An 11,575-nucleotide genomic window follows, 5' to 3' on the forward strand; every position below is an offset into this window, starting at 1 on the left:
AGAAGCACTGAGAAACGTTGTCTTCAAACTCGGCTCAGTATGAAACACCTGGGCAAACTGAAATGATATGTACGTAAGGAGAGATCAGTCATCCCCAAGTATTCAAAAGTCAAAGCATGTTGAAGTACATGGTATCTTTTGCATCTTGATACCTTCAATGTCACTGGTTTTACTAGAGAACAAATAAACCAGTACACTGGAATACACCAGATCAAACTGGTAATAACAGAGGTATTACAGGTGGGTAACATGCGTTCAAAACTGGAGTATCTAACTATTTTCTGCAAAATGTTTTTTTGCACCGATTTATTTATTTGCGTCTTTCTAACAAGATGTTTGTACATTTGATTTGTTTTCGTCTGTTGGAGTAATCTGGTTTACTTGAGAGTGATTGAAATTTTATGTTCCATTACACACATACTGTGTTTAATATTTAACATTTAGAATAAAAAACATGAAAAGATGATAATGAAAGTAAAAGTGTGGTTCGATCGCAGAGAGGAGGAGACAGAAGAAGAGATGAGTCATTTCCTGAAGTAAAGTAGTTGTGAGTGAAGCAGAGCTTTAGTCCAGACGAGCCTCTCTGTTTCTCTCCAAAGAAACAACTGAATCCAGCAGCTTCTCATCAACAACACAACAGGATCTGTGACAAACTCTGGTGAGTACAAAGACTCGCAACCCAGTCTCCAAAAAAAGCGTGAAATGGCTACGTTGGTCCACCGTGATAAACGTAGTCATGTTACGTTTTCCCCCAAAATAACGTTACTATGTTACGTTTCTTTTGGCCCATTCATTTACATTGCTTTGCAAATAGGTCACGTGACTATCAAGTTTCCCGTTAGTGAAAAGAAAAACATGGCGGACGGTCAGCATAATCTCGGTGAAAAACACAATATTTTAAGAAAGCATCAGCATTTGTATGCATTTCGATGGCATTTCTAGCGAGAAGTATGCGTTATTCTTTCATAATCTTCTATCAGAGACTGTAGAAGACCTTCCGTTTATTCGTTTCTGCGAAGATTTGAGTGTCCCTTTGGGAAAGCGTGGCTACGCAACGCCTTTAACGGCGCATTATTAAAAAAACACTTCCAGTGGGGGCGTTACCGTAAAGAAGCGTTCAGCCTTAAAGCCACTAATCGCCAAACAAAACAAACTCAAAGCACTCGAATCACATTATGACTTTTTAAACATAAATTCCGTTATTTTTATGAGTTTTCAATGAAAGAATGCATCATTTCCGGGGGTAGGCATGCCCGGGACATCCCGAATTATGGGCAATTTTGATTTGTCCAGCTTTTTGACAGCTCCAGTCCCGACTTCCAATCACAGCCTCCTAAATCAATGACGCGCCTAAAACTCTCGGTTCGAACATTACGTCTTGTTTACATGGGAAAGGGGGGCGGGGCTTCGCCCTCAGAGCGGAGCGTCATTTCTCGCTCCACACGTCTCCTCTTTTTACTGGCCAGGAAAACGGGCGATCTATCCCACGTGGGTCTGGCTCCATTCCATTGGCTCTGACGAATCCATAGAGAGGCGGGACTTATAATTTGCCCGGCAAACGGAGAGATTTGAGCTGCATTGCTTCCACTGTGCGTGAAGTGGCCGTGAGGCCTCCACTAAAGTCTCTCTCTATTTGTTCTGCTTTACTCAATAAAAGTAAAACCTTTACAGATATACTGTACACACACTAGGCTAACATAATGGAGACTTCCAGGCTTCGTCCTTTATGTTTTATGGGGATAAAGCCCCTGTAAGTAGTTTTTTCCCAAGCAAATCTGAGTTTCTTCTTTTTTTGTGTGTCCCATACAAATATCAAAATATATATACTGATTTTCACATCCAAACACACTCACTTATGTTCCCTTGAATCATGACAACAAGAAATTTCAAGATAAACCTTTTGCTTTCATAAATCATACAGTTTTAGTGTGTAAATGCCCAGCAGTGTACGGTCCGAGGGCCCCTATCGGGCCACTTGTTAGATGGTTCGATTAGTCTATCACTACTATACTTTGATCTGACGACTAATTTGCACATCATGCTCGTACCGGCATGGCTTCGCCCTTCCCAGGCATAGTTCATCATCTTCCGGGGTCCTATAGCCAGTGTTGGGAAAGTTTACTTTCTACATTAACTAGTTCAAAGTTTAGTTTACAAATTTTAAAAAGGAACTAGTTCAGTTCATAATTCAAAATATTTGAACTAAGTTCACGGTTCCAAAAAATGAACTAGTTCAGTTCTTTTTTTCCATACGTTGCTGCGAGCTATTTTTTTTTTAAATTATTGCCACAGCCCAGAACCACAGACAGCAATTATTTTATCAGTTTTAACACTGAAGCGATGCATCAGATTTAATCTTCTTATCCAATTTTGAATCCTTATCCAACCAGGGTTTACATTAGCATTGAGGGGACAGCATTTCCCTAATGATTCTTTGATGCTATGTTGCTGTCTATTCACTCCACACTAGCAGCAGTTGCAGAGTTTACCCCTACACTACATTCTCAAACACATGCTGCTTAAATGGTCTTTTTTTAATAAGGAATTATTAAAAGAAAAACAGGACAGTAATCATTAAGGTGCAAATGTTTGCAAAGAAAGGTCAGATTCCTCCCATCCTCACCGACCTTGTCAGTAACTTCATAAACTCTTTAAAATTATTATACGCCGCCTCTTTGCTACACTTATTAATGCGCGTTTATGGTGTGTTTTCTATAGAAATCTGGTACCCCATTGAACGATGTTAAGCTGAACGAACGCGCCGTTCATAGACACCAGAATGAACGAGTTCACAGTAACGTTCATCGGGCATTAATACAGTACGTTCAGTTCACGTTCGCCCAAAATATCAACGAGTTCATGAACTATCGTTCAATGAACGCGTTCAGGCACAACACTGTCCCGAAAGGGCCGGGATCGCACCTCACCCAGCATGCCTCGGCCTTCACTTTTTTCACTACAGAGTTTTGTTGCACCCTGTGACTCCGGCGTTAGACTCCTTCGACTGAGTTTTAAGATGGGTTGGATGGGTTACTGACTAAAATGTATGCCCCCACCCCCTAACTGCCTCAGGGAAACTTGTAAATATAATAAGTCAAATAAGTCAAACAAGCAAGTTGTATCTGGTTTAACCCTTTTATTCCTGTAGGCGTTTTTTAGGTCTCATGCTGGAAATTGCATTTACACACTAAAACTAGGATAACGCATGTCTGATGATAGTGACAGTGAGTCTGTCGATCAAGATGAGGATGGAGACATAGTAGAGGTTGAAAATCCTCCTTGTTGAACACCCCACAATACATTCTGTGCTCCCTCTGGCATAACATTTCTAATGATATCATGTCCCCCCCTTCAGTATTTTAAGACATTCTTCAGGTTATTGTAGGCCAGTTGAATGTGTATGCCATAAAATTTGACACAAACAAGCCCTTTAAGTTTACATGTTTTGTATGTGGATTTTGTACATACAGTGTTGGTCATTTCATTTCTTTGTTTAATATTTTTGAATTTATGTTTGAATCCATTTGTGGTTAATGTGCTCAAAATGCACTACTTTCTTAATGCTTACATTGCTTGTTTGACCTATTATATTTACAAGTTGCCCTGAGGCAACAGACCTAAATCAAGTTAGGGGGTGGGGGCATATATTTTAGTCGGTAACCCATCAAACCCATCTAACAAGTGGCCCGATAGGGGCCCTCGGACCGTACACTGCTGGGCATTTACACACTAAAACTGTATGATTTATGAAAGCAAAAGGTTTATCTTGAAATTTCTTGTTGTCATGATTCAAGGGAACATAAGTGAGTGTGTTTGGATGTGAAAATCAGTATATATATTTTGATATTTGTATGGGACACACAAAAAAAGAAGAAACTCAGATTTGCTTGGGAAAAAACTACTTACAGGGGCTTTATCCCCATAAAACATAAAGGACGAAGCCTGGAAGTCTCCATTATGTTAGCCTAGTGTGTGTACAGTATATCTGTAAAGGTTTTACTTTTATTGAGTAAAGCAGAACAAATAGAGAGAGACTTTAGTGGAGGCCTCACGGCCACTTCACGCACAGTGGAAGCAATGCAGCTCAAATCTCTCCGTTTGCCGGGCAAATTATAAGTCCCGCCTCTCTATGGATTCGTCAGAGCCAATGGAATGGAGCCAGACCCACGTGGGATAGATCGCCCGTTTTCCTGGCCAGTAAAAAGAGGAGACGTGTGGAGCGAGAAATGACGCTCCGCTCTGAGGGCGAAGCCCCGCCCCCCTTTCCCATGTAAACAAGACGTAATGTTCGAACCGAGAGTTTTAGGCGCGTCATTGATTTAGGAGGCTGTGATTGGAAGTCGGGACTGGAGCTGTCAAAAAGCTGGACAAATCAAAATTGCCCATAATTCGGGATGTCCCGGGCATGCCTACCCCCGGAAATGATGCATTCTTTCATTGAAAACTCATAAAAATAACGGAATTTATGTTTAAAAAGTCATAATGTGATTCGAGTGCTTTGAGTTTGTTTTGTTTGGCGATTAGTGGCTTTAAGGCTGAACGCTTCTTTACGGTAACGCCCCCACTGGAAGTGTTTTTTTAATAATGCGCCGTTAAAGGCGTTGCGTAGCCACGCTTTCCCAAAGGGACACTCAAATCTTCGCAGAAACGAATAAACGGAAGGTCTTCTACAGTCTCTGATAGAAGATTATGAAAGAATAACGCATACTTCTCGCTAGAAATGCCATCGAAATGCATACAAATGCTGATGCTTTCTTAAAATATTGTGTTTTTCACCGAGATTATGCTGACCGTCCGCCATGTTTTTCTTTTCACTAACGGGAAACTTGATAGTCACGTGACCTATTTGCAAAGCAATGTAAATGAATGGGCCAAAAGAAACGTAACATAGTAACGTTATTTTGGGGGAAAACGTAACATGACTACGTTTATCACGGTGGACCAACGTAGCCATTTCACGCTTTTTTTGGAGACTGGGTTGAGACTCGATGTAATCAAAATGTGCTTTCAGAAAGACATACACTTTAAATGATAATAACAAATAAGAAACAGGGACTAACAAGGCGTAATACAAGGTGTTATATCGTCTGGTTATTACACTTGAACTCCACTCTTTTTTCTCAATTACATCGACTGTGGTCAAACATCAGGGATTAACATGAAACCTCAGAACTACTCGGAAAGGAAGTTCCACTCAATCAATGTGTAGCTGAGAGAGTGTGTTTATATGTGTTAAAACACTTCATTTATAAAGAGTGTTTGTGAGAACTAAAGACGGAGAACAGCCAAAGTAAGAAATACAAGTCGGACTGGTGGAGCCTCATCTTTGAGCCTGTACACGCCCACATTCAGCCAACACCTGTAAATACCAAGCACATCAGCTCTGAAGGCTGTCAGAGAGTAACATGTGATATCAAGAGGAAGGTTCCATTACGTCACCTTTCATCCTCAGGTGAGCTCATCCTGCTCTGAAGTTTGTCTTAGTGATCAACATCTGCACCTGGTTCAGGAGTGAGACGCACTAAGAAGTAGCTTCCATCTGTTCTTCTGCTGATGGAAGGCATCTCTTTCTATCATCAATTTCTATGACCAATTTCAAGTCTCCCAGCTAGTTTGTTATTAAAAGGAGTAAATGTTTGTCTTACTTGTTGTCCTCAGAGCATCGATATGTCTGCTGCCAGCTGTCTTCTGACTGAAGATCAGTTCCTGTGCTCCATCTGTCTGGATGTCTTCACTCATCCAGTCACCACACCATGTGGACACAACTTCTGTAAAGCCTGCATCACTGACCACTGGGACGTTAATGTCCCGGCTAACTGTCCCAACTGTAAAAAGGTCTTCTCCACCAGACCTGAGCTGCAGGTCAACACGTTCATCTCTGAGATGGCTGCTCAGTTCAGACTGTCAGCTCAACAGAAAGCCAGCAGCAGCAGCTCAGAGCAACAAGCTGCCCAACCAGGAGAAGTTCCCTGTGACGTCTGCACTGGAACCAAAGTGAAGGCCCTCAAGTCCTGCCTGGTGTGTCTGGTCTCCTACTGTGAAGCTCACCTGGAGCCTCATCTGACTACGTCAGGTCTGAAGAGACATCAGCTGATGGACCCTGTGGAGAACCTGGAAGCCAGGATGTGTACGAAGCACGATAAACTGCTGGAGCTCTTCTGTAAGACCGACCAGATGTGTGTCTGCATGCTCTGCACTGTTTTAGAGCACAAGAACCATGAGTATGTTCCTCTGAGAGAAGAATATGAAGGAAAGAAGGCCGAGCTGGGGAAGACTGAGGCTGAAGTCCAGCAGATGATCCAGAAGAGACGACTAAAGATTCAGGAGATCAAACACTCAGTGAAGCTCAGCGAGGAACAAGCAGACAGAGAGGTACTAGAAGGTGTCCTGGTCTTCAGCGCTCTGAAGGAGTCTGTTGAGAGAAGCCAGGTGGAGCTCATGGACACCATCAAAGAGAAGCAGAGAAAGACACAGAAAGAGGCTGAAGGCTTCATCAAAGAGCTGGAACAGGAGATCTCTGAGCTGAAGAAGAGAAGCACTGAGGTGGAGCTGCTCTCACGCTCTGAAGACCACCTCCACCTCCTCCAGAGCTTCAGGACCCTGAACACTGCTCCACCCACCAAGGACTGGACAGGAGTCAGAGTCAGTCCACCTTCATATGAGGGGACTGTGGTGAGAGCTGTGAACCAGCTGGAGAAGAAGCTCAGTAACCAGATGAAGAAGCTGCTGGAGCTGAAGAGAGTCCAGCAGTCTGCAGTGGATGTGACACTCGATCCTGATACAGCAAATCCTAGACTCATCCTGTCTGATGATGGAAAACAAGTTAAAGATGGAGATGTAGAGAAGAATCTCCCAAACAATCCAGAGAGGTTTAATCTTTGTGCTGTTGTCTTAGGAAAGCAGAGTTTATCTTCAGGTAGATTTTACTACGAGGTTCAGGTTAAAGGGAAGACTGACTGGGATTTAGGAGTCGTGAGAAAGTCCATCAACAGGAAGGGAATCATCTCACTGTCTCCTCAGAATGGTTACTGGACGATATGGTTGAGGAATCAGAATGAGTACTTGGCTTGTGATGACCCATCAGTCCGTCTCTCTCTGGAGTCCCGGCCTGAGAAGGTGGGGGTGTTTGTGGATTATGAGGAGGGTCTGGTCTCCTTTTATGACGTTGGTTCTGCAGCTCTGATCTACTCCTTTACTGGCTGCTGCTTCACTGAGAAACTCTACCCGTACTTTAGTCCATGTAATAATAATAAAGGTACAAACTCTGCTCCTCTGATCATCTCTGCTGTCAATCACACTGAGTAGAACAAACACTTGATTTTCTGCAGATTCAGATTTGATATTAATGTTTATCGGTGATGGGCAATCAAACATTACATAAAACATTTCTTTGGATTTATTTCACTGCTACTAAACTAATTTAGAGCAATAACTATTAATCACCATAGAAACGTCTGTCCGTAGAAATATGAAGCATTTGTACAGTAAACGTCCAAAATAAAAGGTTTTCACTTCTGATCATTGTGGTATTTTTTAATTCATCGATTTCACAAACCCTTTTTTCTTTTGTCACATGTCAACAGTGACGGGACAATCACCTTCTTCAAGTCTTCTAAATCTACAGAATTGAAGCTAATTTCGGAACCACGCCTCCAACACGCCTCCAACACGCCTCCAACACGCCTCCAACACGCCTCCAACACGCCTCCAACACGCCTCCAACACGCCTTTTTCCAAAACCCTTTTCTCCTCCCCTTTGTACCTTTTTCCGTAGGGTCCTGAAGGGCTTTGCGGTGCCCGAGCACCTCGGAGGATGCTAAGACCTGGCCCAAATTTCCTTTACGGATCATCTCTCCTGTCAATCACTGAGAGGAACCTTTTGATTTTCCACAGAAAGATTCTCCATCGCGTCTTGAAATAAGTGAATATTTATTGCTCATTCAAAGATTTTTCATGATTCTGTACTTTCTGCAAAGTCTCTCTGATGCATCACGTTTGCTATTTATTACACAAACGTACAATTCAACAGCCGCAGAGAAGACTTTAAAATTTACTGCGGAGAGATGAGAGCTCACACGTTTTACAAATAAAAACGAACGATAGCGAAATGAAAAAAAGAGGAGTGAGACAGAGAAAGCGAGAGAAAGGGACAGTGAGACAAATGAGGAACAAAAGGACAGCGACAGTAGAGCATTTCATCCATAATGGACGGAATGGTTTCTGTTCAAACTTCCCACTGCAGCACTAAACCAGTGTCTCATATGTTCAGAACCCGCTGAAACGCCATCATGAGGCTCACGGCCCTGATGCATTCAGGTACATGTTTATATATATAATTTGCTGTCAAGTCCAAAAAACAGAAACAGAAATAAAGATGGCGACTTTCGACCAAAATACCAAACTTTAGACTTAAAACGTTTAAACTTGACTTCTTCTATCCAGACTCCGGTCGCTGTGTGTCGTGTTCGTCTCTGGTCGTCCTGCAGTCAACAGTAAACACATTTAGCTTCTTGTAGTTCAAACACCTGCAGAAACAAACCAAACTTGGACTTGTTTGAGTGCGAGGTGTCGAGGTGCATCACATTTCCCCCAAACCTCTGAGATGGAATCGGTCCCGTAGTTGAACCTTCAGGTTCCAGCAGCAGGGGGATGTGGAAGACGCCGTGGATCTGCTGAGCTGCAGCTCGATCCACGATGGGCTCCAGCTGTCACGAGTGGGTTTGTTTCCTGTTTTATTTTGTAGTTTTCTGCCTCTTGTGTCCCTGGGTAAACTTCACTTCCTGCCTCATCCTGTCATCCTGCCGTGTCCCTGATTGTTTCCACCTGTGTCCAATCACCTGCACCTTTCCTGTGTATTCAAGCCATTTGTGTCTTCTGGCCCTTCTCACGTCATTGAACGTCTTTCCTGAATAGTTCCTGGTCCCCGTCCTGTCTGCGTTTGTCCAGGCACATTGAGTTGGAGTTATTGTTATGTCGTTTTTGTTAAACTCTGTATTTCAGTCCTACTTCCGCCACTCGCTGTGACACCAGCTGGGCGTTGCAGAGCTGATGGATGCTGGAGAACCAGTGTTGCACCAGAGCCAGGACCAGCGGGTCATGGACCTGGAGATGGTGGGAAGGTCAGAGTTTGACCCTAAACAGCCCAACGTGACGTCTATGGGGTCAGATCAGGCTCAATAACTGCAATGCACACAGAACCACTCACAGATGCTCGTCTTACGTCGCAGAGCCACAGAATGGACCTTTCTGTGGCCAATCAGATGTCCCCCTCATTTTCAACCAATCACATGAGCGCAGCTCCCCCCTCCCCACGAGCCTTCCAGCGATACAGCCACGCAACTTGTGAAGCGACGAGTCGGCAAACAATGGCGTCGACGCGCCGCTTCTAACATCTTGAAACCAAGTTACAATTATTAAAATAAAAATAATTGATGTACGACAGTCTGTCGCCTTGCAGCACTTGTCTGATCATCTCTACATACGTATTGTTGCATCTATGACTTTGCATCCATTTATGTATCTGAAATATTCATGCATGCACATATGAAAAGGATTTATATATATTGTTACACTACATTCATAACTGAATCTCTTGCATATAATTACAAAGATCCAGTTTAGATACACAAGTGTTTCACATGTATTCATACGAGTTATCTCACCAGTGTGTAAACATGAAATCTCACTAGCATACGGAGGGTTAGCCCTTCCTTATATACTTTTAAGTCCAAATTAATGAATACTACCATATTTAAGTCACAAAATGTAATTTAAGGACTTTTTCAGACGAAGAGTTATTTGTTTAAGCAACATTTCTGCGGTCGGTTTGTCAACTTTGAGCCTTCGTAACAATTTGCTGTGCGGATGTGGGAGGTTAAACCGCCCCTCACGTCAAGCTGGTCCTGACGCACCTCTTTCTGCCCCGACATACCCAGAGAAAGGTCTCATACCCGGCAGCCGGGCCCTCTGTGACGCTTCGGACTGAAATAGCGCCATAAAGTCATCCATCAAACAAGTAGGCCAAAGGTCAGTAACCAGGGAAACCAGAGAGATGAAACACAAGCCAATGGGAACATCCCAGAATACTCCTGAAGTCCCACTCACAGCGTTAAGCTTTTCAGTCGAATTCTACAAAGGTTTCCACCTTAAAAGTAGACTCAATTTAGTCAAGTTCATTTTTCTCTCTTAATTAGTTTGATGTGAGCCAGATCTTCTTTTAGATGATGCATTCAAGAACACAGACTCCTGAAGCCTCTTTTACAGCACTGTTTCAGTATGATAAAGGATATAAAAAATATGTATAAAAATGTGTTAATAACTTAGTTTAGTTCTTTTTTCCATCAAAAAGGTTCAGAAGACAGATCTCGATTTGTCCTTGAGTTCACAGAAACCAAACCTCTTCACAGATAATAATTTATATAATATAGACATATAATAATATAGCATTAAACAAAGTTAGCATGTAATGAATTATGAAAAATGTGCTAAAACTGAAAGAAAACACATGAAGTCAGAAAATCACTCCAAACAGAAGAAATGTCCCCCGGTTCTCTGCATTCGTCTCTCAGACTTTAATGCAGAACTATTTCTGGAGGTGCGTTCAAGAACATTCTGGCATCGGATGGACAGCAACCTGAGAACCGCGCAGGAAGTCCGCGCTGCTCATGTTTCCTGTGTGGTTCTGCTGTGCTGTTGACAGGAAAGAGGAGAGGGAGAAGCAGCGTGTCCACATGGACGCTTCTTTTGTCAACAAGTCAACACGGGAGGACAAAAAAAACATAACGGTCAGTTGCTGCAGGACAAGTGTATGAAAAATAATTGCTTCCACGCGGCTCTCAAAATGGCGACGGCTGAGTCGTAGCCTAGCAACTAACGGTGCTAACATTATTATTATTATTTATTAATAACAGTGCTGTGTCAACAAAAAGAATCACTAATGTGCTAAATTATACGCTTTAAACCCGTGAGCCTTTTCACAATCATCATTGTGAAAGTTACTGTTATATTTTCAGGACCTTCAGGTTTGCAACACGACCGACACGAATCTCGTAGAAAAATTAGCACCAAGCACAGAACCATCTGCTTCCACTCAACCTGTGAGAATCCGCTTCAGATGGCATAACAGAACACGCCCCCCCCCCTCGGCCCCCCCGTCTGAAACCGAACCCAAAAACAAAATGAAAACCAAACACATCGGCAGCCTCTTCCCAGGACCCCCCCCCCTCGGGCCCCCCCCCCTCCGTTCATAAGAAAATAACAAACCTATTAGTGATGATCATCAACCGTAAATATATCAAACAATCGGCGGGCCCAGATGGGCCGGATTAAGTGGCCTTAAAGTCACATCCTCTCCTTAAGCTGTCCAATCCCCTCGTCTCAGCTTATCAACGGCCCAAAAAACAAATGGACGAGGACCTCGATGGACCCGGTCCGGTCTCGGGCGGGACGGGCCGGCTCCCTCGAGGCTCCTGCTGGCCGGGACGCGTTTGAAGTGAGGACAGTGCTGGTTCCAGGAGAAAGTGGCTGTGTGAAGTCGGGCCGTAACTCGAGAGCGCAGAGGGGGCTTAGACCCCCC

The 11,575-nt window shown here is 43.3% G+C and overlaps 1 protein-coding gene across 1 annotated transcript; it reads left to right on the forward strand.

The window, feature by feature from the left end:
- Window positions 1-487: 487 nt before the first annotated feature.
- LOC119196536 (E3 ubiquitin-protein ligase TRIM21-like) lies at window positions 488-7,492 on the forward strand. The gene is made up of 2 exons (XM_062563079.1): window positions 488-658; window positions 5,659-7,492. The coding sequence occupies exon 2, from the start codon at window positions 5,668-5,670 to the stop codon at window positions 7,303-7,305; it is 1,638 nt and encodes a 545-aa protein (XP_062419063.1). The 5' UTR covers window positions 488-658; window positions 5,659-5,667; the 3' UTR covers window positions 7,306-7,492.
- Window positions 7,493-11,575: the final 4,083 nt, after the last annotated feature.

Source organism: Pungitius pungitius, chromosome 6 (genome assembly GCF_949316345.1).
Source record: "Pungitius pungitius chromosome 6, fPunPun2.1, whole genome shotgun sequence".
Taxonomy (NCBI): Eukaryota; Metazoa; Chordata; class Actinopteri; order Perciformes; family Gasterosteidae; genus Pungitius; species Pungitius pungitius.